Below are 25,280 nucleotides of genomic sequence, written 5' to 3'. Positions count from 1 at the left end.
ATTTTGGTCATTCCTCACTGGAATGGATAGTACAGATATTAGATATATTCAGGTTCAATATGGTAAAAAGGTTTATACAGGTACTGTAAGGTTCTACTTGACCCTAAAAAGATTTTCTGTTCCAGTAAATTGTTTAATTCTATGTGGTTCCAGAGCAGTTACCTTGTTTAAATAATACTTGATGCTCCAGTGTGTTGAATTTAATGGCAACTAGTGGTGAGGTTGCAGACTGCAAACAAATAAACAGCCTGTCTCGCTCTCCCCTACGATGGCCGCTAAAAACATGAGAAGCCAGTTTTAGATGTTTAGTTTGTCTGTTCTGGGCTACTGTAGAAACATGGCGGACTCTGTAGATGTAAAAGGTTCATTCAGCGGTGACAAAAACACAATGATTATTAGTTTCAGCTGATTATACAGGAATGAAAAAGTCATTATGAAAACTATATTTCATTTCCACAAATATAACTTTATAATTATGTCCCTGAATAGCCCTGAATCCTACACACAGGACCTTCTAAGTTTTTAGTCTGTAGAGGTTAATGATACCTCATAAGTTGACAATTGACTCTCACTACATTTTGTTAAGAATGAATCCATTTTATTTGCTTCAAATAGCAAACTTTTAATATCACCTGCAGTCGAGTTATGAACTCATAGAGCCGACACCTTGGGAACCTACTTAGGGTCAGGTGTGTTGGGTGCGTAGGGTGCGTAGGTGCGTTACTTAATCTAAATTTGTGTGTGTGTGTAATGTCTATGGCAAAAAATAATTACATTTTTTTTGGCATGCACACCAAAATTGCTGAAATTCTGTCTTCTGGCTTTGGAGGTACATGTTTCAGGATTCTTAGCGGCCCCTATGCGTTCAGCTCAAAGTACTTCAGTAGGTCTCTTCCCAAACACATCCAGAAGATATGTACCAAGATTTCTATTGATATGAGAAAGAGTTAACGAGTTATGACCCTTTTCCTGCTGAGTGAAGTTTTGTGGTAGATGGTGACAATCTAAGTGCTGTATCGTAGTCAACAGTCTCAGTGTCTTGAAGACATTTCGTCTCTCATCCAAGAGGCTTCCTCAGTCTTAACTAACTGGAGGGGAGTTTGTAGGCTTTTGTTGTTAAGCTGTCTGGGGAGGAAACTCAGTACTGCATTGTAGGTGGGTGATAAGTATTGTCTTAGGCCACCTGATTTGTTCAAAGACGGCCGTTCCAGTTGGACAAAGATGGATTCTTTTACTCCTCTTTCAAACCATCTGTCTTCTCTGGCCAAGATGTTTACATTTGGACGACCGTCTTAGAACAAAGGAGGTGGCCTAAGACACTACTTATCACCCACCTACAATGCAGTACTGAGTTCCCTCCCCAGACAGCTTAACAACCATTCACACCTGGGCTCACCTAGCCCTAACAACCCACATGAAGGCCGGCTGGGTCAATGACCCACAAGTGGCCCTAACGACTCTGAAACTCAGAGTTCACACGTGTCCTTAATGACTCTGTAAGGGCACTCCCACACAGAGTTTAAAAGCCTGCAACTCCTCTCCAGTTAGTTAGAACTGAAGAAGCCTCTTGGATGAGAGGTGAACCCTCTTCAAGGAACTGAAACAAGTCCAGTTGCCTACGATACAGCACTTAGAATTACCATGACCTGGATGACTGAGAACCTTCATCAACATGGTGACAATGTTTAACTACTGAACTATTTGTAGTAGTATTAACATTTCCAAGTTGGAAGTAAAAAAGTCTTAGTTGGGAAGTGAACTTACACAGAGTAAGTAAATGTGACACCTTTCCTCTCCAGCCATGGTTTTAATAGGCAAAACAACAAGGTAACATTAGTCTGAACAAACAGTGATCCTAGTGTAGTGACAGGCTTTAGTTCCTCCAATCACTGAGGCATTCAGGCTGACCCACATTGTGCATGTATTTGTATGGACTACATTAATATCCTGGATAAAATTAGATTTTTTGTGCAGCAGAGAACCAACAGCGGCTTGAAGGAGGTTCAGTGCATTGATTGACAGCAAACATGAATTAACTGAAGAGCTATGCCACCACAACAACAACTCAACTATCACAAACATTAGAAGTCTCTTATCTAACCTCAAAACAGGCTTGGGAAATGTGTCTACTAATTGGTCTAGTTTACCAAGGTACCAAAGTATACCAAGGCCACCATCCCTTTAATGTCTGTGGCTGTTTTAGGCCACTGTAGGGAATGTTGTACATCAGTGAGCAAGACTGCTTTATGGTAATTATAGATGTTGAAGAACACAAAGACCGACAGATTCCTCTCATTTTTGATATACCATACCAAATTAAATCATACCTGGTCCTTTTGGTTTAGGGTTGCTTGAAGAGAATGGGTCACTGCTTGTGAAGTGACTGGTTTGCTGCAAGAAGCATAAGAAGAATACTTAATAGTAAACTCACTCAAGCCACAGTTAGATGTATACATTATGTGACTGGAGTGTTTTTCCACCATCTACACTGAACAAAAATATAAACGCAACACTTTTGTTATTGCTCCCATTTTTCATGAGCTGAACTCAAAGATCTAAAACTTTTTCTATATACACAAAATATCCATTTCTCTCAAATATTGTTCACAAATCTGTCTAAATCTGTGTTAGTGAGCACTTCTCCTTTGCCGAGATAATCCATCCCAGCATGAATATTGCACAGATGTGCCTTAGGCTGGCCACAATAAAAGGCCACTCTGAAATGTGCAGTTTTGCTTTATTGGGGGGGTCTGGGGGGGTCAGAAAACCAGTCAGTATCTGGTGTGACCACCATTTGCCTCACATCTCCTTCGCATAGAGTTGATCAGGTTGTTGATTGTTGCCTGTGGAATGTTGGTCCACTCCTCTTCAATGGCTGTGCGAAGTTGCTGGATATTGGCAGGAACTGGAACACGCTGTCGTATATATGTATCGTATACGTGTCGTATCCAGAGACAATAAAAGGCCACTCTAAAATGTTCAGTTTTATCACACAGCACAATGCCACAGATGTCGCAAGTTTTGAGGGAGCGTGCAATTGGCATGCTGATGCAGGAATGTCCACCAGAGCTGTTGCCCGTGAATTGAATGTTCATTTCTCTACCATAAGCCGTCTCCAATAAAGCAAAACTGCACATTTCAGAGTGGCCTTTTATTGTGGCCAGCCTAAGGCACACCTGTGCCCAACCTAGGGATGCAACGGTACAGTTTTCCCACAGGTTGGTATGCATCACAGTTTTTGGGCCACGGTAACGGTACGGTTTCGATATCTTAATATAAAACTACTCACACTAGCAAAGGCAATATTGCATGTAAAAATAATTAAAAGCAGATATAGTCAAACCACAAACCTTATTATAAAAATGTAACACTTATCTTAATTGCCTTCCATAAAAAACATATGCAGTATCCAATCAAGTTAAACAGCAAACATTATTGTAGTATTGTATTGTACTGTATTGTATTGTATTGTTTGCCTTTGTGTATTGAACCTAACAGGGCGTATTGAACGGTTCAATAAAATATTGAATATTGTTGCATCCCTAGCCCAACCCTAACCCAACAATCAACAACCTGATCAACTCTATGCGAAGGAGATGTGAGGCAAATGGTGGTCACACCAGATACTGACTGGTTTTCTGACCCCCCCAGACCCCCCCAATAAAGCAAAACTGCACATTTCAGAGTGGCCTTTTATTGTGGCCAGCCTAAGGCACATCTGTGCTATATTAATGCTGTCTAATCAGCATCTTGATATGCCACACCTGTGAGGTGGGATGGATTATCTCGGCAAAGGAGAAGTGCTTACTAACACAGATTTAGACAGATTTGTGAACGATATTTGAGAGAAATTGATCTTTTGTGTATATATAAAAAGTTTTAGATCTTTGAGTTCAGCTCATGAAAAATGGGAGCAAAAACAAAAGTGTTGCGTTTATATTTTTGTTCAGTGTATATTAAATATAAATTTTACATATCAACTTTTTTCTTGTTCATACTGTTTTCAAGGTGATGCCTAGGGATGGGCGATATGGCCTAAAATCCATATTGCGATATACATTGCAGCCTCTTGCGATAACGATATATATCATGATATATAAATTATAATAGAACCATTTCAGAACAGGTTACATAAACCCTAAGGAAAGCCAAACTACTAAATGTATTTTTTAAATAAGAAAGAAAGAAACGTAGTATGTAGTTTTGGGAACATTTATTGTGCAAAACTGTAATTATACAACATAATGTTGCAGATAAATAAAATTCAAGTACACTAGCTGCAGAGACTTGAACAAAGAAAAAGCACTGTTGCCAACTCCTCAGTAAGGAAAGTCGCTATTGGTTGTCCTAAAAGTCGCCAGAAGTCTCTAAATGATGTCATCACCTAATTTGCATAACTGGCCATGTGCATTTAATTGTAATGGACGCTGTAGGAGAGAGGAATAACGTCGTGGGAGAGATAAAAAACACCCTTAATATGTTTAGAACTACAAATGAACTTATTTTAGTGCAGTGATTTATTTTGGACAAAGAAAACTTTACATTTATATCCAGCCCTGACTGTAAACTAGGGTGGGATCAGCCAGCGGCGGCTTCGCGCATGCGCGACTCGCAGTCTGGATGTGAGGGGTGAACTTCTCCTGCTCTGACTGCAGCTGGGAGGGACTGTTGCGTGAGGACTGGGCCGCCTGTGAGTGCTTTGGGACGGTCCCATGGCAGCACCCGCTGCTCGTTGAACGATATGTGCTTTCACGTCAGAGTCTCCACAAGTCTCCAAATACACCAGAGAAAGTCGCTAGATTTGTCGCTAGTCGCTTTTTTGAAAAAGAGTCACTAGAGGGGTCTGAAAACTCGCTAAATATTGCGACAAAGTCGCTAAGTTGGCAACACTGGTTGCAGCTGGTTGCAGCTCGTGGCTCTAATTTTCGCAGGTAGATTGTGTCATCAACATGCATTATTGCAATAGAATTAAAATCTCTATTGTAGGCCAATTTTGTATCGTTTATATTGCATATCGTTTCTATCGCCCATTACTAGTGATGCCTCGGCCTGCTCAGTCGTCCTCCTGGATCCACATTCTTCACATATATTTTATATAATTAACTTCTTTATATTCTGTCAGAGAAATCGGTAAACTGTTATACTGTTGTTCTGTTCTGGACACGCCACATCTATTACGACAAGGTTTTTGTTTTTCATTTTGGAAGTTTTTCCTCACTCGAATTGAGGGTCTAAGGACAGAGGATGTCGTTCACTGTACAGATTGTAAAGCAGAATGATGCAATGTGATTGTGATTTTGGGCTATATTTATACAATTGATTTGATTTGATTTTAGTGAGATGCAGAAAAGGTGCTACCAGAAATCTCAAGCGGTAAAAATTAGCATGAACATTTCGGGCCTTTGCAAAATGCAAGCCTCCAGTACCAAGGCACACTTATCCACATAATATGTAGTACAGTGTGGTGCCTCAATAAAAAGCAGTCATTTTGAAGTCTGTGCCACTCTTTTTGGTTTTTTTTATCAATTACATGTTCTGGCCTTCAGTCTTCAACAAGTACCTTGGAGGGTAATGTGGCACTTTTACTAAAGGGGTCTGGTGTGGAGAAGGGATCAATCTTCGTGGTCTTCTTGAAGAAATCTTCTGACGAAGCCTTGAATGGATCTGTCTCTTTGAATGGGTCTCCTCCAAAAGGATCTGCAGCAGGAATGATGGACAATGTCAGCCGTGTTGGTTTCACTGTAGTGTTTCTTTAACTTTTCATTAAGCAGGCAACAGATTGCATAGCAATTTCAAACGACAGATGCCAGTTTGTCAAACATTAGATCCTTAAGTAGCCTTTAAACATAATCAGCAGCGGCAGACAAGCTCCACCCTCTGTTGTGATCCTTATGGAGACGGATTCATACTGCAGCAGGATCATGAGCCCAAACACACCTCAAAGCTTTCAAACAACTACTGAAGACCAAGGAGTCCTGACTGTCATGGACTGTCCTCCACAGTCACCTGACCTCAACCACTTTCAACATTTATGGGGGCACTTGAAGACCGAGAAAGCCAAACATTCTGTGACATCACAAGAAGTAGGTTTTAGAGTCCATGCAGTTCAAGTACATGCTGTCATTAAAGCAAGAGGGAGAAAAACCAAATACTGAGATATTCAGACATTCATGGACATTTTTCAAGGAGTCAACTTTTAATAATAATACATTTAAAACAAATGCAAAACAGAAGTATTTTCACTGGTGCTCAGACTCTGCTGTCCACTTACATCTGAAGGAGAAAAATCATTCCTTTGAGGACAACAATGTAAACATCTTGGCCAGAGAAGACAGATGGTTTGAAAGAGGAATAAAATAATCCATCTATGTCAAACTGGAACGACCGTCTTTGAACAGAGGAGGTGGCCTACGACATTACTTATCACCCACCTACAATGCTGTACTGAGTTCTCTCCCCAGACAGCTTAACAACCATTCACACCTGGACTCACCTAGCCCTAACAACCCACATGGAGGCCGTTTAAGTCAACGACCCACAGGTGGCCCCAACAACATCTTCAAGAAAATGAAACATGGCCAGTTGCCGATGATACAGCACTTAGAATGAATGTTTTTTATCACAAAGTAGTATGTGTTCCACTTATACCATCACAGAAAAATTAAAGAGCGGTAGAAATCATTGGAACACAAGAATGCAATGATACACATGTGCATTACAAGTATATGTAAACTTTTGACCTCAACTGTATTACTAATGACAGAAATACACTTATCACTCATCAGAAAAGGAAGCGTAGAGATTAAGTACATCAGACCTTGCCAACGGTCTCTGCCTACAGCATCTCCCAATCAGCCAGCCAGACCAGCGGGAACAAACATCACCACAAGTGATGCTATTACACTAACCAGCCAACTTTTGGCTGATGTAAGGACGCAGGATGATAAAATTGATGAAAAAGACTATAAATAAGGCTCACTCAGCAACGGCAAATCAAGGACTGTTGTGCCCACATCTTTACAGAGACCTGGCTACATCCCAACAACCAGGATTAAGCGATGCCATGCTCAGAGCCAACACAACAAGACTCTGGTAAGAGTAGGCCATGTGTTTACATCAATGATGCTTGGTGGTCAAACACAGTTAAAGTAGACGGACAGTGTTTACTTAGTGTAGAGTTTTTAATGTTAAGATGTCAACCATATTTTCACCAGTGTGTTTGTTGTTGCTAGGTACATCCCTCTGGATGAATTTTTTTTTAAAAAAGGCATTACAACAATTCTATGAGATCAACAGCAGTTATATGACAAATTCTACTAGCATGCCTATCAGATCATATTTCTCTGCTTCTTCTGCCTACTTACTCCCAGTTGATAAAGAGGGTCAAACCATCAGTTAAAACTGTTAAAGTGTGGTCAGATGAAGCTACAGCAGCCCTACAGGACGGTTCTGAGTACACAGACTGACAAATGTTCAGAGATGCTGCCACTCAGGATAACAACATCAGTCTTGAGGAATATATATCTTCAGTGACATCATATATCAGCAAATGTGTTGATGATGTGGTGATCACAAAGACAGTGAGATCATTCCCCTACCAGAAGGCCTGGATGAATGGAGAGGTGAGGGCTCTATCCTATCAGTCAGGTGAAAAGTAAGCATACATCACCACCAGGGCAAGAGACTGAAAGCTGGCATCAAGGAGGCAAAGAGGAGACATCAACAGTGACTGGAGAAGGGACCTCAACACCAACAGCACTAAAGATATGTGGCAGGTGATGTCACAGGCTACAAAAGCAGGAGCACCTCCATCATGTGTGAGGCCATGCTGCCGGATGAGCTGAACACATTTTACGCTGGCTTTGCTCTGCTCAACAAAGACTCAGCTGTAAAGTCTACTCCACCTCCAGAGGACCAGCCATTGTCAGTAACCACAGCGGGTGTGAGAAAAATCCTGCTGAGAGTGAATACAAATAATGCTGCTGGTCCAGATGATATACCTGGCCGTGTACTAAAAACATGTGCCGATCAGCTAGCTGATGTTCTTACTGACATTTTTAACATCGCACTCTCACAGGAAACTGTTCCCTCCTGCCTCTAGACAGCCATCATCGGGTCACCAAATAGCTCAGTTGGTAGAGTGGGCGTCCCAGCTCTGCAGCAGCCCAGGGTTCGAGTCCCAGCCTGGGGCCCTTTGCTGCATGTCACTCCCCCTCTCTCTCATCCTGTTTTCTGTCATCTCTCAAGCTGTACTGTCAATAAAACCATATAAAGGCCAAAAAAAATAATTAGGCCATCATTGTTACTGTACCTAAAAAGTCTGCTGTGTCTAGTCTTAAGCCCTTTTCAACCTGAGATTCCACATTAGTGGCGCAACGAAGGCTGCCCCTACACTGCCTTTGTATTTTCAGTGTCGCCCCAGTGTCAATTTATACAGCAAGCTTGCATTGTGGAACTAAAACAGGCATGACGGTACAGATCATAAACCTGAGTTCCGTGATTTTTTTGTGCATGTTTCCACCCAGTTGCCCGGCTCTCACTGTTGGGGACAGCGAGAGCCAGGCAGACTTGTTAGGAAAGACAGTGTGACAGCAAATTTTGACATTAACTTGAATTGAATATAATATCACATACAAAAATTAATCTCTGAGCTTGAGTACAATGCTCTGCAACTTCCTCACAAACAAACCCCGGAGAGTTTGGATTAGCAGTCACACCTCCTCTACATCAGTGCTAAATACAGGAGCCCCCCAGGGTTGTGTGCTCAAATGGAAAATGGAACAAGCACTTTTAAGGACCACTTCATTGCCTGGTTGATGAGTACTTCAAAAACCAGATCCAGAGACTCCAAACATGAAAATATCAGAGCAAGGAAGTAATTATTAAAAAGTCTTTAATATAGCTGCTACATCATTAAAAGGGCAATCATTAAAAAAAAGCCTGACTAAATCTTTTTTTTTTTTTAAATCTTTTTAAAAATGTTTTCTTCTTTGGATTGGTTGGATTGCACCTGGTTTCTGGATCACACTATTTCCCATTTTCCAAGAACACCAGACACAATCTTTGTCTACACTGAGTTAAATTAAGCAACCAGTCATCTTCTCTCTTTTTTATTTATTTTTTTACTTTTTTTTTTTTATTTATTTTTGTACTTTCCAGACAAGTAGCAAGTCTGGTTGATATGTAAAAAATAAAATAAAACCCTACTTTTAGATCCACTTGAGCTTTGGTCTCACCGATTGAAAAGGCTGATAGCAAAAATTAAATAGAAACATTGATTTTGTCCTAAATTTTGCCATATTAAATGCTGGTGTGACATAGATCATAAGACAATAAAATTGATCTCTTTTTCCCCAAGTAAATACCTGTGGCTGCTGATGGCTGCTTTGCAAAAGGGTCATTTTGGAACGGATCACCTACAGGAGAGGAGTCCAACAGAGAGGGAAGAGCAGGGGGAGAATGAAGAGGAAGAGAGGAGGAAGACATAGAAGACAGTCAGAGAGTAACTTAGGCTAAAAATAATATCAGCTGTATAGAAGACAGAAAGACAGAGAGGAGAGGAGAGGAGAGGAGAGGAGAGGAGAGGAGAGGAGAGGAGAGGAGAGGAGAGGAGAGGAGAGGAGAGGAGAGGAATAATGTGTGAAAAGGAAGGAGAGCAGAATAAATAGTTGACAGGAGAGAGTTAAGTAAGAAAAGAAAAATATTGTAAGAAAAGAGAAAGGAGAACACTGAAAGATGGAGGGGGGCAGTGACAGTAAAAGGGGATGATAACCTTTGAATGGGTCTGTTTTGAATGGGTCTTCAGAGTGGAATGGGTCAGGAGGAAGCTCCTGAGGCTGGTTGTTAAACACCGATGGCTTCACTTTGAATGGATCCTCCTGTGGTTTAAAGAGAGACATAGAAAGAAACAGACAGATTTTTTAATTCATTCATACCATTGACTGAATAATAAATAGTGAAAGGAGCCAACATGACTTTACCCTAGTGCAATGTCACGACCAAAAACATGACTTCCATACAATACCTCTCTAAATATCTCAATACCAATACTAATGCAATACCATGGCTAAAACTTAAAACAACATTCTTCCGGCCACTTCCAGGTTTTTAGACAAGAAAACAAGTATGTCAATGTGATCCTCAGTCAGCCTACTGCATCTAAGACTGCAAATAATGACTGATGTGCTGAACAGTCATTTCTGAAGCAGAGCTTGAGGCTGGAATGCACAGGTACTGTCTGGCAAAATGTGCAAGAGTTGGCAGGGTGGCTGTGTGGTCCTACCACTTGCTGAGGGGGTCTTCAGAAGCACTAATCCCTTCCATTTTGCTTCTACAATGAATTAACTTCTTTTCTATGGTTCTTTGATCTTCCTGTTGCAGCTACTCAATGGCTCACCTCTTCCTCCATGGTGAGAAAGACACCGATATTTGCATTAAAACTCTCCGGAAGGCATCAGGTGAAGCCTACATGTATTTGGACATATTGGCAATATTATCAAAAGAGTGGCAAACAATATACGGGGAAAAAAGGGAGCAAAGAGCAGAAAAAGTATGAAGCAGCAACAGTCCATGCAACGTGCTGTGATTCTTCCAGACATTTACCTGCTCTACTCACACATGGGCTTAATCAGTCATTAAACTGATGCTGTTCTCAGGAGCTAGCAGGGTAAAGTCTGCTGGTTAGACTAATTTGGACATCTGCATTCACACATACAGCTCGTCAGGGTAGTATCTGGAAAAGGTCAGAGTTAAATGGGGACAGCTGGGGACAAAAGCTGTTTCCCTTTTTTGAAAAACATTGATTCTTGGGTCGGTTGTTAGGGTTAGGGTAAGTCTCCAAGAAATGAAGGTAAGTCTGTGTAAATCAGTCAGAGTAAGGATGTGTGTGTGTGTGTGTGTGTGTGTGTGTGTGTGTGTGTGTGTGTGTGTGTGTGTGTGTGTCCGCACATCGTTTCATAGCAAATCCTGAGTCCCATTCCACTGTTGATCCTTAGAGCTGTTTGCCAGGTGTGGAAGGGACTGAGCCAAGGTAATGACTTGGTTATGAGTAAAGTAAATAAACACAGAGCTAAATTGTGGAATTAGATCAGGGTAACTCACTCCAAGTCTGCATTTAACAAGATGGAGATGTTGGACAAAAAAAAAATAACCAAGGTTTTAGATAAAGACAATTCTAATGACAGAAATAACAGCTAAGGATCTGGCATGCTGCATTTTGCAAACCACTGGTAAGCACCGTGTGGTACTAGAATACATTTGTTATAAGACAGACATAGCTCCTTTAAAGAATAGGGCAGTGCGTAACGAGTGTGTGGTGAAGCGAGAGAGCTAGCGGCAGAAAGTCGCTTAGAATACAAGTGAAGCAGAGAGGATGAAAGTGAGCAGTTAGTTGTTAGTTTAACAGTAAGTGTACAGTGTAGGTTAGGCTGTCAATGAATACTGTCAGGCTGCAGCTTCTCAAGACCAAAGTAAATCTCCCATTTTTGGTGTCACAACTGCTGGAGAAGCCCACACATGGCAGTATTAAGGTTTACACAGACAAAGAGAAAAAGGATCACACAAATAGACATTTACATTAATTTGACCTTATCAACTTCCAAATATCAATTCTGACTCCAGCCTTCAACGGGACTCAATATGTGCCATCCACGATCAAAAATTACATTCTGTTCCTTATTCCTATAGACGTCCTTTTCGAGAAGTACCCCCTTTACCCTTCATAAAGGTTTATTATTGTCAAACTACATCTATATAGTCCTGATAAAGCAGATTAACAGATTTTCAATGTTAAGAAGAAGAAGAATCTTTATTTGATCAAATATTAAGAAAAATAAAGGAAAACTAGTCAGAAGAGGTATTTTCCAATAAACACATGACAGGCAGTTCTCTTCTGCGAGCTCAACTGCATCATTTTTCATTTAAATACATTTTGGTCTGTTAAAAGCATGTCAGTAAGAGGTTTCAAATCTGTAAATCAGTCACAGTGGGACTTAAAAGCAGAATTGCAGTAGAGATCCTGACCTGTGCTGATCTCACCATGGCTGGAAATCCTCCGTTCTCTCTGTCACTGAAGCCCTCGCTCATGTCGGCCAGGTTGGTCATACTGCCTCCATGGGTGCCATTCAAGGTACTGTTGTACTGCTCAATGCTTTTAGACACTTCCTGCTGGCTGTCCTGAATCTGGGACAGCTTACTACGAGCCTGCGGGACACACACGCATATACACGCACACACACGCACACACACACACACACACACACACACACACACATATATACACACATACACACACACACACACACACACACACACACACACACACACACCGTTCTGTAACAGTGGGAAGTAAGGATACTCATCACTCATCACAGCTATCATCAGAGCACCTAACCCGCATATAAACATGAACTCACAAAACTGACACATCTTTGATAACAGCAGTCACACCTCATTCCTGTCTTTGCTGTAACACAGTGTCCAACAGCAGTGTTGACAGCAGCAATACAGAGGAGCTGCAACAACTTCACTTCAATGAAGACGTCATGGGGAATACATGTCCAAACATTGATAGATAAGATAGATTAGGTTTTATTTGTCCAAACTGTCTTTTAGATTTCTTCCTTCACTCTAATACCATGGAGCTGTGGTGTTCACATACCTGAAACATTTACATTAGTTTTTCAGTAATAACCAAACATAAATGTTCAGCTAATAGTAAGTTACATAAGACTAGGTCAAAACAAAGTATATGGTCAGTATGTGAAAATATAGCCAACTTGCACCAGGAGAGTGAGTAGCAGTGTTGTTAATGCGAATTCCTGAATATAAAATGCTTATCTGCAATTTTCTGTAAGTCCCAGTCATATTTTTGTTAACCTGTACTGATGTAGCAGATCACATGACATGGTTAAGCTCTGTTTGAGTTTAAAATGAAAAAAAAAACAAAGGTTATAAATGCAGTTGTGTGAACAGTACTTTCCACTCATATCTTGGGATGTCAAGTTTTAATTCAAACTCTTCTAACTTTCTGTTTGAGCCGCTGCTCTTCCTATCTGCAGCTGTCTCTTGTTTTTCTTTGACTCCCTCTGAGTGACCAAGTGTTTGTTATTGATGGGATGCTTTAACTGTGCCATCTCCTCACCACAGCCCTCTGACCACATGGAGAGCTGTTTTCTCTCCCACTCTGCTCTGTGCTGGGCTTGACTGCAAATGAAGGTGGTAAATCAATTGTACTACAAAATGAGCAAACATATAGTTTTTGAAGTAAAGTGCTACATTTAGCTGTTCCTGTGTGTCCAGCTAGTGCTCTGAGAATAAACAGAATATAATGATATATACTATGCATGTGCTGCCCTCTTCTGGCACACAATGTCTCTAGCCACTAAAATCAAGACTAGGTCAAAAGAGTAGTCAGTAGTAGAGTTTATGATATAAATTCCTGGATATGAAATGCTCATGTGCACAAAAACAATAGAATATTCCTTTGTCAGCGCACAGTAATTTAGGAATGACTTGACTTGTTTTTACATTCACAAGTAATATTCAAAGATTTCTTTTTATATATCTGACTCATTATTAAGACGACTGTAGCCTGAAAAATTATTAGATTATAATATAAACAGATTATTTCCTATTGATTTAATTAACAAACCAGTCAGAAGAGGCTGAACATGAAAGGACAAGTGTATTATACTTTTTAGAAGTTTCTACTATAACTTTTGATGCTTGTCACTATTGGACTCAGTTGCAAGTGATATGAATCCAAGCTGATCACAGTTCTTAAATATCCACTTATTTACAGCTCCCTTTGAAGCCTTGAGTGTTCTTTTTTTTTATATACTTTATTGCAGGATTGCACAAGTCGTTGATTCATGTTCCATTACACGTTTCTTTTTAGCCATTGGAGCGATCCCACAAAAATGTATGTATTTTGTAGTGAAAAAAAGAACAAAAAAACAAAAAACAAACATAAGATAAAATAAAAAAATGAAAAAAAGTTCATGGTCACAGAAAAAAAATAAATAAATAATAATAATAATAATAATAATTAAATTTAAAAAAAAGTTGGGACAAAGACAGTAAAATAAAGAAATAAACATAAAATAAGCAAAAATATATGTACATGCACATACCCATACATGTACTCATATATATATATATATATATGCATGCACACATATGCACAGTACATTCTCTTCAGAGATCTACTAAACATTTCTTCAGAGCTGGGCTCTTCAGTTTTATTTATTTATTCTCCATATAGTCAATCCACTTATTCCATCTTTTCAGACATTCTGGTTCTTGATTTCTGATTCTATATGTAATTCTTTCCATTTCCAAAATATTGTTTACAGTTAATTTCCAGTTATTAAAAGAAGGTGAGATGGGTTTTTGCCAATTTCTCGTCATTTGCTTCAGAGCTGCAATTCTAAGTATCCTGTATAAGTATTTGTCTTTTTCTGTTGTGAGCTCAGCTGGTGTTATTCCTAAAACAATGCATTGTGGTTCCAATGTTTTTTTAAATTGAAATATCAAAAAAATAGACTCTATAATTTTTTTCCAGAATGATTTTAGCAGTGGGCAGAAATAGAAAATGTGTGAGTGGTTTGCATGGTGCTCACCGCAATTTCTCCAGCAGTCTGGGGTGATGGATGTTGTAAATTTAGACTGTATTTCTGGAGTAATGAAAAAGCGTGTGTATACCTTCCATGAGAATTCCCTCCAATATCCAGAGTTTGTTGTTTTGTGTATTGCGCTGTAGGCATCTTTCCAATTGTCTTCTTCTATTTGTACGCCGAGCTCTAGATTCCACTTTGTCCTGATTGAGTCTTGTGTTTCTTCACTGTCGCCTAATATTTTGTATATTTTTGAGACTGTGTTCTTGATATCTATATTATAATTTTTTATCACAAAGGTTATTAATTGGTGTTGTTCTTGGTGACCCTGTCTTTTCTGAAAAATAGTAATGTAATTTCTAAGTTGCAGGTATTTATAAAAATTTGACTGAGCTAAATCAAACTTATTTGATATAGCCTCGAATGAGTCAATGTCTTTGTTGACAAGTAATTGTGAGTATATTTGCAGTCCTTTTAATGCCCAAACGTTTAGCACACTGTCCATTTTGTTTGATCTAAACTGGGGGTCCCATGCCATCTCTCTGAGGTAAAGTAAGTCATTGTCTATTTTATATCTTTTACAAACCTGTTTCCAATTGTGTAGTGTAATGTTCGTCCATTTATTTTGTCCTTTCAATTTTATGGTCTCTTTCTTTTCTATAAAGGGTAAGGTCTTTATTGAAAGTGGCGCTAGTTCTTTTTCTATCTTAAACCATTTGGCGTTTGTGTTATCGTTGGTCCATTTCATTATGATGCTGGTTTGAGTGGCGTGAAAGTACTTTTGTAGATCTGGAAGTGCTAATCCACCATGTTCTTTAGATTTTATTAATGTTTTCAGTTTAACCCTTTTCCTTTTATTATTCCAGATAAAAATAGTTATTATTCTGTTCCACCTTTTGAAGCTTTGTGGAGGAATTGAAATTGGGAGGGCTTGGAAAAGAAACATAAATTGTGGGAGTACCATCATTTTTATTGTGTCTACTAAATATTGACTCAGGTATTGTTTTCCACCTATTCAAGTCTAGTTTGATTTTATTTTCCAGGTTCTGATAATTTACATCATACATTTTATCTAAATCATTATGGATTATTACTCCTAAATATTTTATTGCACTTTGATTCCATTTAAATCGGAGATTTCCTTTAGATTTGTCTGTAAACTGTTTACCTATACACATAGCCTCACATTTACTTTCATTGATTTTATACCCTGAGTGGTCACTGTATTCTTTTATTATTTTCATTAGTTCTGGGAGTGAGTATTCTGGTGACGTAAGGTATAGAATAATATCGTCAGCGTATAGTGCCAGTTTATGACATTCTCGACCTATGGTTACTCCTTTTATTTTATCTTGTTGTCTTATCGCTTCAGCAAGCGGTTCCATGCATAACGCGAAAATAAGTGCCGACAATGGGTCCTCTTGTCTGGTTCCCTTGTGTATGTGGAATCGACGTGATAGGGTACCATTAACTCTTACTTGAGCAACTGGGTTTTTATACATTAGTTTTAGCCATGAAACAAAGTCGGATGAAAACCAAATGCTTTTACTGTTAAGAAAATAAATGGCCACAGGACCCTATCAAAGGCTTTTTCCGCATCAAGTGTCAGCAGAAATAGATCTTTTCTGTTTTTTTGTGCGTAATCAATAATATCGAGTGTGCGTCTTATATTATCTGATAAGAGTCTATTGGGAATGAAACCAGACTGGTCATTGTCTATTACATTTGGCATGATGTCTTTAAGTCTGTTTGTTAATATGGATGTTAATATTTTTTGGTCGGTATTTAATAATGAAATTGGACGATAGGAAGATCTATCTGTTTTATCTTTTCCCTCCTTATGAATGACAGTGATTACAGATGAATTCTATGTTGATGCCCAGGTTCCTGATTCTAGTGCACAATTATAGGCTTTATATAAATGAGGTACAAGCAATTCTCTAAGCTCTTTATAAAATTCATTAGTGTAGCCATCGTCTCCTGGGCACTTATCTTTTTTTAATATCTTAATTTGTTTTAATATTTCCTCTTCCGTTATTACCTTAACAAGTTTGGCATTTTGCAGTGGTGAGATTTGTTTTAACTTTAATTTTTTGAGGTATACCTCAGTTTCTTTTGTATCTACATTGTCATTATCATCTTTATATAATCCCTCATAATATTTTGCAAATGCATCTGCAATTTCACTTTTTTCTGTTAAAACTTTACCTATATCAGCCTTGAGTGTTCTTGGTACTCAGCAGACAGACTTTGGGCTTCCTCCTCAAATAATTACATGCTGGCATTAATTCAGGGTGCTTTATCGTGGGCAGCTGGACTTGTTTCAGTTTCTTGAAGACCTTTCACCTCTCATCCAAGAGGCTTCTTCAGTTCTAACTAACTGGAGGAGAGTTGCAGGCTTTTAAACTCTGTGTGGGAGTGTCCTTACAGAGTCATTAAGGACACGTGTGAGCTCTGAGTTTCAGAGTCGTTAGGGCCACTTGTGGGTCGTCGACCCAACCGGACTTCATGTGGGTTTGTTAGGACTAGGTGAGCCCAGGTGTAAATGGTTGTTAAGCTGTCTGGGGAGAGAACTCAGTACAGCATTGTAGGTGGGTGATATGTAATGTCGTAGGCCACCTCCTCTGTTCAAAGACGGTCGTTCCAGTTTGACATAGATGGATTCTTTGACTCCTCTTTCAAACCATCTGTCTTCTCTGGCCAAGATGTTTACATTATTGTCCTCAAAGGAATGTTTTTTCTCCTTCAGATGTAAGTGGATAGCAGAGTCTTGACCTGAGGAGTTGGCCCTCCTGTGTTGTGCCATTCATTTATGGAGAGGTTGTTTTGTCTCCCCAATGTACAAATCTGTGCAGTCCTGGCTGCATTGAACAGCATAAACAACATTACTCTGTTTATGCCTGGGTGTTTTGTCCTCAGGATGGACAAGTTTCTGCCTCAGCGTGTTGGTTGGTTTGAAGTACGGCTGCCCGATAAATCGAATTTTCATTGTCATCGCGATATGAACATGTGCAATAAACACATCGCAAAAGACTGCCTGACACACGAAGAATAAGAAAAATCATTTTGTTTACATGCGCCATGCATGCACCGTGAGCATGCCAACATTTAGCCTATCAGACAGAGCCCTGGATACAAGGGCCAATCAGATGAAGCCCCAGCTAGCCGTTAGCTACCCTGACAAAATTAATCAGCACCAGTTTGGTGGTGATTGCCAGGTTATGATGGCTGAGGGAGGAGAAAAAAGCGATGAAAATGTGGTTGACGAAGACCTTGTGGTGAAAAGAAACAGCACTTCTGCTATATGGACTTATTTTGGATTCAGGAGAGACGACGTGTTACAAACAAAGGTACTGTGTAAAACATGCCGAGCAGTTGTTGCAACTTCTAGAGGAAACACAACCAACCTCCATCACCACCTGCAATACAACCATAAAGACCTACACCAACAATTCAAAACTAACGTTTTGACCACAAAATATCAGCCGATATATATATATATACATATATACACATATATATACATATATACACATATATATATATATATATATATACACATATATATATATATATATATATATATATATATATATATATATATATATATATATACATATATATATATATCGGCCGATATATCGGAATATCGGATTTTGAAATCACCAAATATTTGTATCAGTATCGGCCTTAAAAATCCTTTATCGGTCGGGCTCTAAAATGAAATAAATTATTTCGAACGTGCTTTTATATACATATATATATATACACACATACATATATATGTATATATGTATATATATATACATACATACAGTCATGGAAAAAATTATTAGACCACCCTTGTTTTCTTCAATTTCTTGTTCATTTTAATACCTGGTACCACTAAAGGTATAATACAATGAACACGACAAAAAATGCAGCTGATCACATAATACTTTATGTCCTATTTGACATTCTTAAGCTTAATTGTATTCCCAGGGTATATAAGAGGCCATTTCATGTCATAAGCAGCACTGCACATGAAAAGGCTTAGAGTGGTTTCCTGCTTACATTCAAGCCATAGCACAACTCAGAAGTTGTCAGCTCTCACATAATGCCTAAAACAAAAGAATTATGTGAAGCCACAAAGGCAGCCATCTTGGCACTGCTGGAAATTGGCATGAGTGAGAGACAGGTAGCAAAAAAACTAAAGATCTCCAAGACAGCTGTTCATTACAACAAGAAAAAACAAGCCGAACACGGCACTACCAAATTGCTACCTGGCCGCGGCAGGAAACGTCTCTCTACCCCACGAGATGACCGTGCACTCGTCCGTTCCTGTGTCAGGAATCGTCGTCAGACCTCCAGGGACCTTAAAAATGAGTGGGCACTGTCGAGAAATGTGACTTGTTCGGCAAGGACAGTTCGAAACCGACTTGTTGAAGCTGGTCTGAAGTCACACAGAGCACGGAAGAAGCCCTTCATCAACGAAAGGCACAGGAAGGCCCGGTTACTCTTTGCTGGGGATCACAAGGATTGGACTGTTGATGATTGGGCTAAGGTTCTCTTCAGTGATGAATCCAATTTTGAGTTGATGCCCACTCCAGCTAACTTACTGGTTAGGAGGAGGCCTGGAGAAGCCTACAAACCAGACTGTCTTGCCCCTACAGTAAAACATGGGGGTGGATCAGTGATGATCTGGGGTTGTTTCAGTATGAGTGGAACAGGGCAAATGCAATTGTGTGAAGGGCGAATGAACCAGGTCATGTACAGGGCTACTCTTGAAAACAGTCTTCTTCCATCAGCTGGAAAACTCTTTCCTGCCTCGAATGACTGGATTTTCCAACAAGACAATGCCCCTTGCCACACAGCAAGGTCAGTTAAAGCCTGGATGGAGAACCACAACATTCGCACCATGCCTTGGCCTGCTCAATCACCAGATCTGAATCCAGTTGAAAACCTATGGAAAATCATCAAACTCAAAATGGAGAACCACAAGCCCAAAAACAAAGCAAATTTGTTTGAATTTGTGCAACAGGAATGGGCTGCTGTGACAGCAGAACAATGTCAGAAGCTGGTGGAGAGCATGCCAAGACGCATGGCTTCAGTCATCAAAAACAATGGTTACGCAATCAAGTACTAACTCCTGTGTGTATCATGTGTTTAAAGCAAACAGAAAAGAAAACATGGAACGCTTAAAAGCAGTGTTTTTGGCAGTACAGTGCCATAGCTATTGATGTAAGAACTTAAGTGATTTTGGTTACTATCAAGAAAACCATGGAAAATGGCTAGATATCAGCTCTTAAATTAAACTCTTACGAGCTATTTTTGTTGTTATCATTATATTTGTCCAAACAAATGTACCTTTAGTTGAACCAGGCGTTAAAATGAACAAGAAATTGAAGAAAACAAGGGTGGTCTAATAATTTTTTCCATGACTGTATATACGTGTGTGTATATATATATATATATATATATATATATATATATATATATATGTATATATATTTAAAAAATCCAGAAACGCCTAACAACATACAACAGATTTCCGTAACATTAGTTATTTGTAGTTATTTATGAGTCCTCACTGAAATAATATGATAATGCAGTTTAAAAATAAACTTGTCTGTTTTATTGTCACAACAGAACAGAGGAACATAAAAATGACTAGCTAATTCCGTTTCACTCTCAGCTTACACGTAACAGCAGCAAAACTGGACATGGTAGTCACAAATTTTGTCATGCTTATTTGAGTTAAGAGAACTGATGGGGATGTTCTTTTAATTGTTATTCAAGCAATGTATTTCTCGTGACAGTTGCCAACTTAGCATTAACACACTTCACCGATGATCTTAGTCGTGGGTAACTGGTTCGCTCTGCCTGACTCTGATTGGATCAGCTGGTTGTAGGGTTTGTGGCGTTCTAAACACGAGTGTTGCCAACAGGGACGTTGTAGAGTGTCCTCTGGTGGACAAACTATGCAACACCAACACTCATAACATGGTTAAAGGGTGTTTTGTCTGTTTATATTTTATTTTTTAAATATTAATTTATCGGCTATTATAAATGCCGATACCGATAGTTTGGAAAATGCCTAATATCGGCCAGCCCATATATCGGTCGGGCTCTATTTCATTTCTTTATTCAGTGGGCATTGGCTATTCAATGTTTGGGGTCTATGTTTGCAGTGTACCTATTAATGCGGAAACAGCAGACAGAGATGAGGAGACAGGAAAACATACCAACATTGCCATTCCCTATGTCACGGGTTTTACAATGACTGGATGACTGAGAACCTTCATCAACATGCTGGCATTAAATTTAAGATAAGACAAGGATTCATTTCTATGATGTTTTTGGTACATGACACTCTGAGCTGCTAGAACACCCCCAGGTGTCAAATCTTTGGTGGGCTTTGATGAATCATAAAAAGGGCCAGGGGGAGTATGTCATGAAAATCAAACCGACTAGAAGCAGTGAGACTGTATATTATGTCAGAGGAAATGATCAACTCTCCATGTGACCTTCCGACTGGAGCAGGTAGCAGAGCACAGCACCATCATGTGGTCGTTCCATTAAGGAGAATATAATTGTCTCAGGCCTCAACATATTGGATATTATGGAGAGAGAATGGAGACTACATCATGTATCACGCACACGTGTGGTGTCTGCCTGAAGCCAGGCTATGTAGTAGTTGGTGGTTAAATGTGTGAGTGAGATGAGTGGCAGGTAGGAAACACACCACAGCAGCAGAGGCTAAATGAAAACTACAAACACACAGCTTCATGTTGTGTTCTAGTTCCTCTAGTCAGTGTGCGAAATACGGGGGGGTCCGGGGGGGCTCGACCCCCCTGATTAACCCATGAGACCCCCTGAAAGCAAAATTTGAAGGGGGTCTCAAATTTTGTCTAAAAAATAAAATATTTTATTGTCACTAATGGTCACTAAAATGTGTTTAAGCTCACCATGTCCAGTATTCAGAATCCAAAACATTTATTCACAAATATGTTGTATTTGTTGCCAAGCGGAGCCAGCCGGTCCTGCGCACCTACGCAAATTAGCCATGTGCACCAAACAGAAGAAAGACTTAACGTTGGGAAGTCATACTAAAAATGGCTAGCAAGCGAAAGCTAAACCAGAGTGTATCACTCACACACATCCAAAAAGGCGGCACTCAGAGATGAAGAGGCACCGGAAGACGATGCTGGTGCAGCTAGCACAGTGGGCCCACTCGCTACCAGAACAGAGGATCCTCTCCCACCCAGTGACTCCCCAGAAGAACAACGTGAAGTTGAGGCCGAGTGCTCCGAAGACGCAGCAGGTGCTGAGGTAACGTTAGCTGCTACTGCTGCTAGCACAGGTGACTTGCCGGCTGGTTGGACAACGAAGCAGGTGGGCGAATGGAAAGACCGCAAGTTGTGTAGGCCTTGTGGTTGGTTGTGGTCTTAGAGAGAGCACCCGCCGTGGTGCTGTTTGGCTTGTTGTAGGCTGTCTGCCAGCATCCGCCATGGTGCTTTTTTCAATTTAAGAGATGGCCTGTTTGCAAGGTTAGGCAAATGTGCTTTGTGTGTGTGTTCAATGATGTATCTGTCTGATCGTATTTGCTGTAGATGGATGGTTAAATAATGTCACGTGATCGGTCATACTGCAGGCTCTCATTTGCAAGTGCACTGATTGCATGCCAGTCTCCGCTAGGCTATACCTGGCATTTATTCAGTTGATTGTTCTTGTAAGTGCGCCAGATTGGTGCCAATTATTGTCATGTCTGCATTGTAATGCACAACTTTGCCTCTCCTTGTTATAAAACAACGTGCATCCAAACAACTTTAGCCAATGCAACCTCCTATCTCAGTGTTGCTTTACGAATACCATAGCATATGGGATTGTCAAAAATTGTTAAGTGTGTGCGTGTGTGTGTTGTCATGTAGGCTATAGACTGATCGTCTTGGCTTGCATCCATGAAATATTGTAATGTTATAGGCCTACTGCATATTGAGAAAATTTAGATCGGTATTGCGCAACAATCGGGAGATGGGGACCCCCCCGAATATTGACAGGTATTTCACACACTGCCTATAGTGTTGCAGGGGGCCACATACTGTCTTCAGTGGTAATAAACTGTAGATTAGTGCAATGGTGCCCCCTGTTCATATTTGTTTTGACCCTACTGTTTTTTACCTGGTTGATCTCATCCTGCGTGGCCTTCAGAGACTTGATGATGGTCTCCAGTTGGATCTTGCCAGCAGCCAGGCTCTGCTCCAGCTGGTTCTCCTCCTGCTGCAGTCGGCCCAGGTCAGCCTTTGCCCGGCTCAGCTCCTCCTCCTGGCTCTGCAGGTCTGACTCCTGGGAGTGGATCTGACTCTGGAGGGTTGAGATCTAGAGGCAGAGGAAGATGGGCTCTAAAATGAGTGCCTGCTTTAAAATTAATTCTGCACTAGCTGGTCATTTTTTTGAAGCCATATACTGCCACCACATGCTACAAAAAAAGCAGGCGCTCATTTCAGAGCCCACTTTACTTTCCTCCCTTTGATACCCTCTCTGTTGCCTCGTGGCAATTATGGCATTTAACAATTAACAACATTAACACATCGTTAACACATTCAATCAATGTATTGTCCCTATTTATGATACAGTGACAAAGTTCTTACAACACCTCACAGAGGTGGAAACTTTCTGCCTTGTTTTTAGTTTCCCGTGTTGCCAAGCTCTTCCTCACCATCTGAGACTCTTCCTGGCACTTCATCCGGACTTCATTCAGCATGTCCTCTAATTTATGTTTCTGCTGGTCCATCTCGTCCAGGCGCTCCTGGGCGTCTTGTTTCTGAGCCTCCAGCTCCTGCAGGCTGGCTGTCTCTCTGTCGAGGTCATTCTGCATCTCCTGCCATGTGCCAAATTCAGGTGTCCACCACATAAGAAATCAAGTGGTCAGATAAATCCAAGCGGTTTAGTGCAGTACACCCAGGAGTGTCACAACTTCCATTCCAATGAAAAATTTACTGAAATGAGCTTTCTGTTTCAAACATCGAAATCAAAAGCAGGATCAGGGGTTCTCCCAGAATATATTTTCTCTCGACCTCCGCCTCCTTACATCCAAAGAAAAAAAACACTTAAAGCTGGCACAGCTAGCTTAGCATTAGCCTGCAGCTAGCTAAGTGTTAGCCTGCAGCATCACCCCTAACTCAGACTCTCCTCCTGTGTGATGAAGACGATCAGCTGACTGGTACCGGAGGAAACTGACAGTGTCAGAGATGTTGGTTTATTTTCTTTTTCAGAGATCCTTTATTGATTTGTTTGTGAAGAGGGTTCATTCTGGACAAATTTGAGAAACTGAACTTTCTAACAAACTGAATTTCAATCTTTTGTTGTTTATTGTTAAATCACTGAAGGCTGGTATTGTTTTGTGAACTTTGGAATCTTTATTTTGGTAGATATTATTTGAACTTGCCTCCTGTTATGATAAGACGTTCAGTCCAGTGTGCTATTAGCATACTTCTTTTAAAAGTAAAAGAGTAAGGTTTCAGTTTACTTTTTATGTACTTATCAGAGAAAAACTTTCCAACGTTACACTTCAGTATACTTGGTTTATACTGACAGGTATGCAAGTCTAAGTTTATTGGCATTTTATACATTATATTTGTACTGAATCTTTGATCGACATGCTTTATACAGAAAGCTTCTAATGTTAAAGACTGTAATCATACTGTGTGTTTGTTGGTTATGTTTTGAAATGGGATGTTGACTAGTTGCGTTCTCAAAGTTTACTAATCTTACACCTAAAGAAAACTTAAAGTATACATTTATAATCTAAAAAGTGGGCCAATTCACTCCCAAGTAGTATTGAAGTAGGACACATATAGTAGTAGGTAATATACTACTAGGCATTGATATATTGATAGTGGAATCATAATTAAACTGAACTTGAAGTCTACTTCTTTTTTTTTAACGGTAACCCTAATCTGCATAGAGACACCAGAATAAAGTCAAGCTGTAGAATATCTTTGCAAAGAAGAGTTTAGAATGTAAATGACAGTTATCAGGACATAAAATCAGTGATCTGTTGAAAAAATTTAAATCAAAAATCAAATCATGAATTTGGACAATTGTGACACCCCTAATTACATACACTCTGCAGCCACTGGCTTGATATAGACACACAGTTTATGTTATATTGGTACATGTAAGGCAAGGAGCATTGACTATGGTTTCTCTGATCTTTGTGTAATGACTGAACTGAAATGAAAGGAGTCCGCATCAAACCATGCTAAGTGTTCATACTACAGCTGACTGACAAGTGAACAAGGAGTCCTCACCTGCACCTCTGCACTCTTATGTCTGATGGCCTCCTCTGTGTCCCTGATGTCCTGTTCCAGAGTGTACTTCTCCCTAACACACACACACACACACACACACACACACACACACACACACCAAATGCACAAGGGTGCACACCGGCAGATGCCACAATTATGCTTAGAGACAAGAATGATAATGCCAAACTACCAACCCTCTGCTGTGTGCACACATCAACATGTCAGAGTAACAAGACACTGGACTGGAATTCTACCAAATCCACAACGTCACAAAGAAAAATCACTGCACGCTCCACGTTCCACTGCTCGGTAACAGGAAGACAGGAACTGCTGTGTGTGACGTGACCTGATAAACAAAAGAGTACACCTTTCT

General features: G+C 40.0%; 1 protein-coding gene across 4 annotated transcripts in view; it reads right to left on the bottom strand.

Annotated features, from left to right (window-relative positions):
* Positions 1 to 25,280, bottom strand: part of LOC141004478 (epidermal growth factor receptor substrate 15-like 1) — a 95,121-nt gene that overhangs the window by 21,165 nt on the left and 48,676 nt on the right. For 2 of the 4 annotated variants that reach the window (XM_073475983.1, XM_073475985.1), the window contains exons 14-21: positions 24,908 to 24,980; positions 23,314 to 23,475; positions 22,776 to 22,973; positions 12,022 to 12,201; positions 9,773 to 9,878; positions 9,366 to 9,416; positions 5,561 to 5,697; positions 2,328 to 2,391 (exon numbers count right to left, since the gene is read on the bottom strand). In XM_073475983.1, coding sequence (XP_073332084.1) covers positions 2,328 to 2,391; positions 5,561 to 5,697; positions 9,366 to 9,416; positions 9,773 to 9,878; positions 12,022 to 12,201; positions 22,776 to 22,973; positions 23,314 to 23,475; positions 24,908 to 24,980 — 971 coding nt within the window. The remainder of the gene's footprint in view (positions 1 to 2,327; positions 2,392 to 5,560; positions 5,698 to 9,365; positions 9,417 to 9,772; positions 9,879 to 12,021; positions 12,202 to 22,775; positions 22,974 to 23,313; positions 23,476 to 24,907; positions 24,981 to 25,280) is intronic. The other 2 variants (XM_073475984.1, XM_073475986.1) reach the window with 2 other exon arrangements.

The sequence above is a fragment of the Pagrus major genome, chromosome 11 (assembly GCF_040436345.1).
Source record: "Pagrus major chromosome 11, Pma_NU_1.0".
Lineage (NCBI taxonomy): Eukaryota > Metazoa > Chordata > Actinopteri > Spariformes > Sparidae > Pagrus > Pagrus major.
This window is presented reverse-complemented; position numbering and strand designations above follow the sequence as displayed.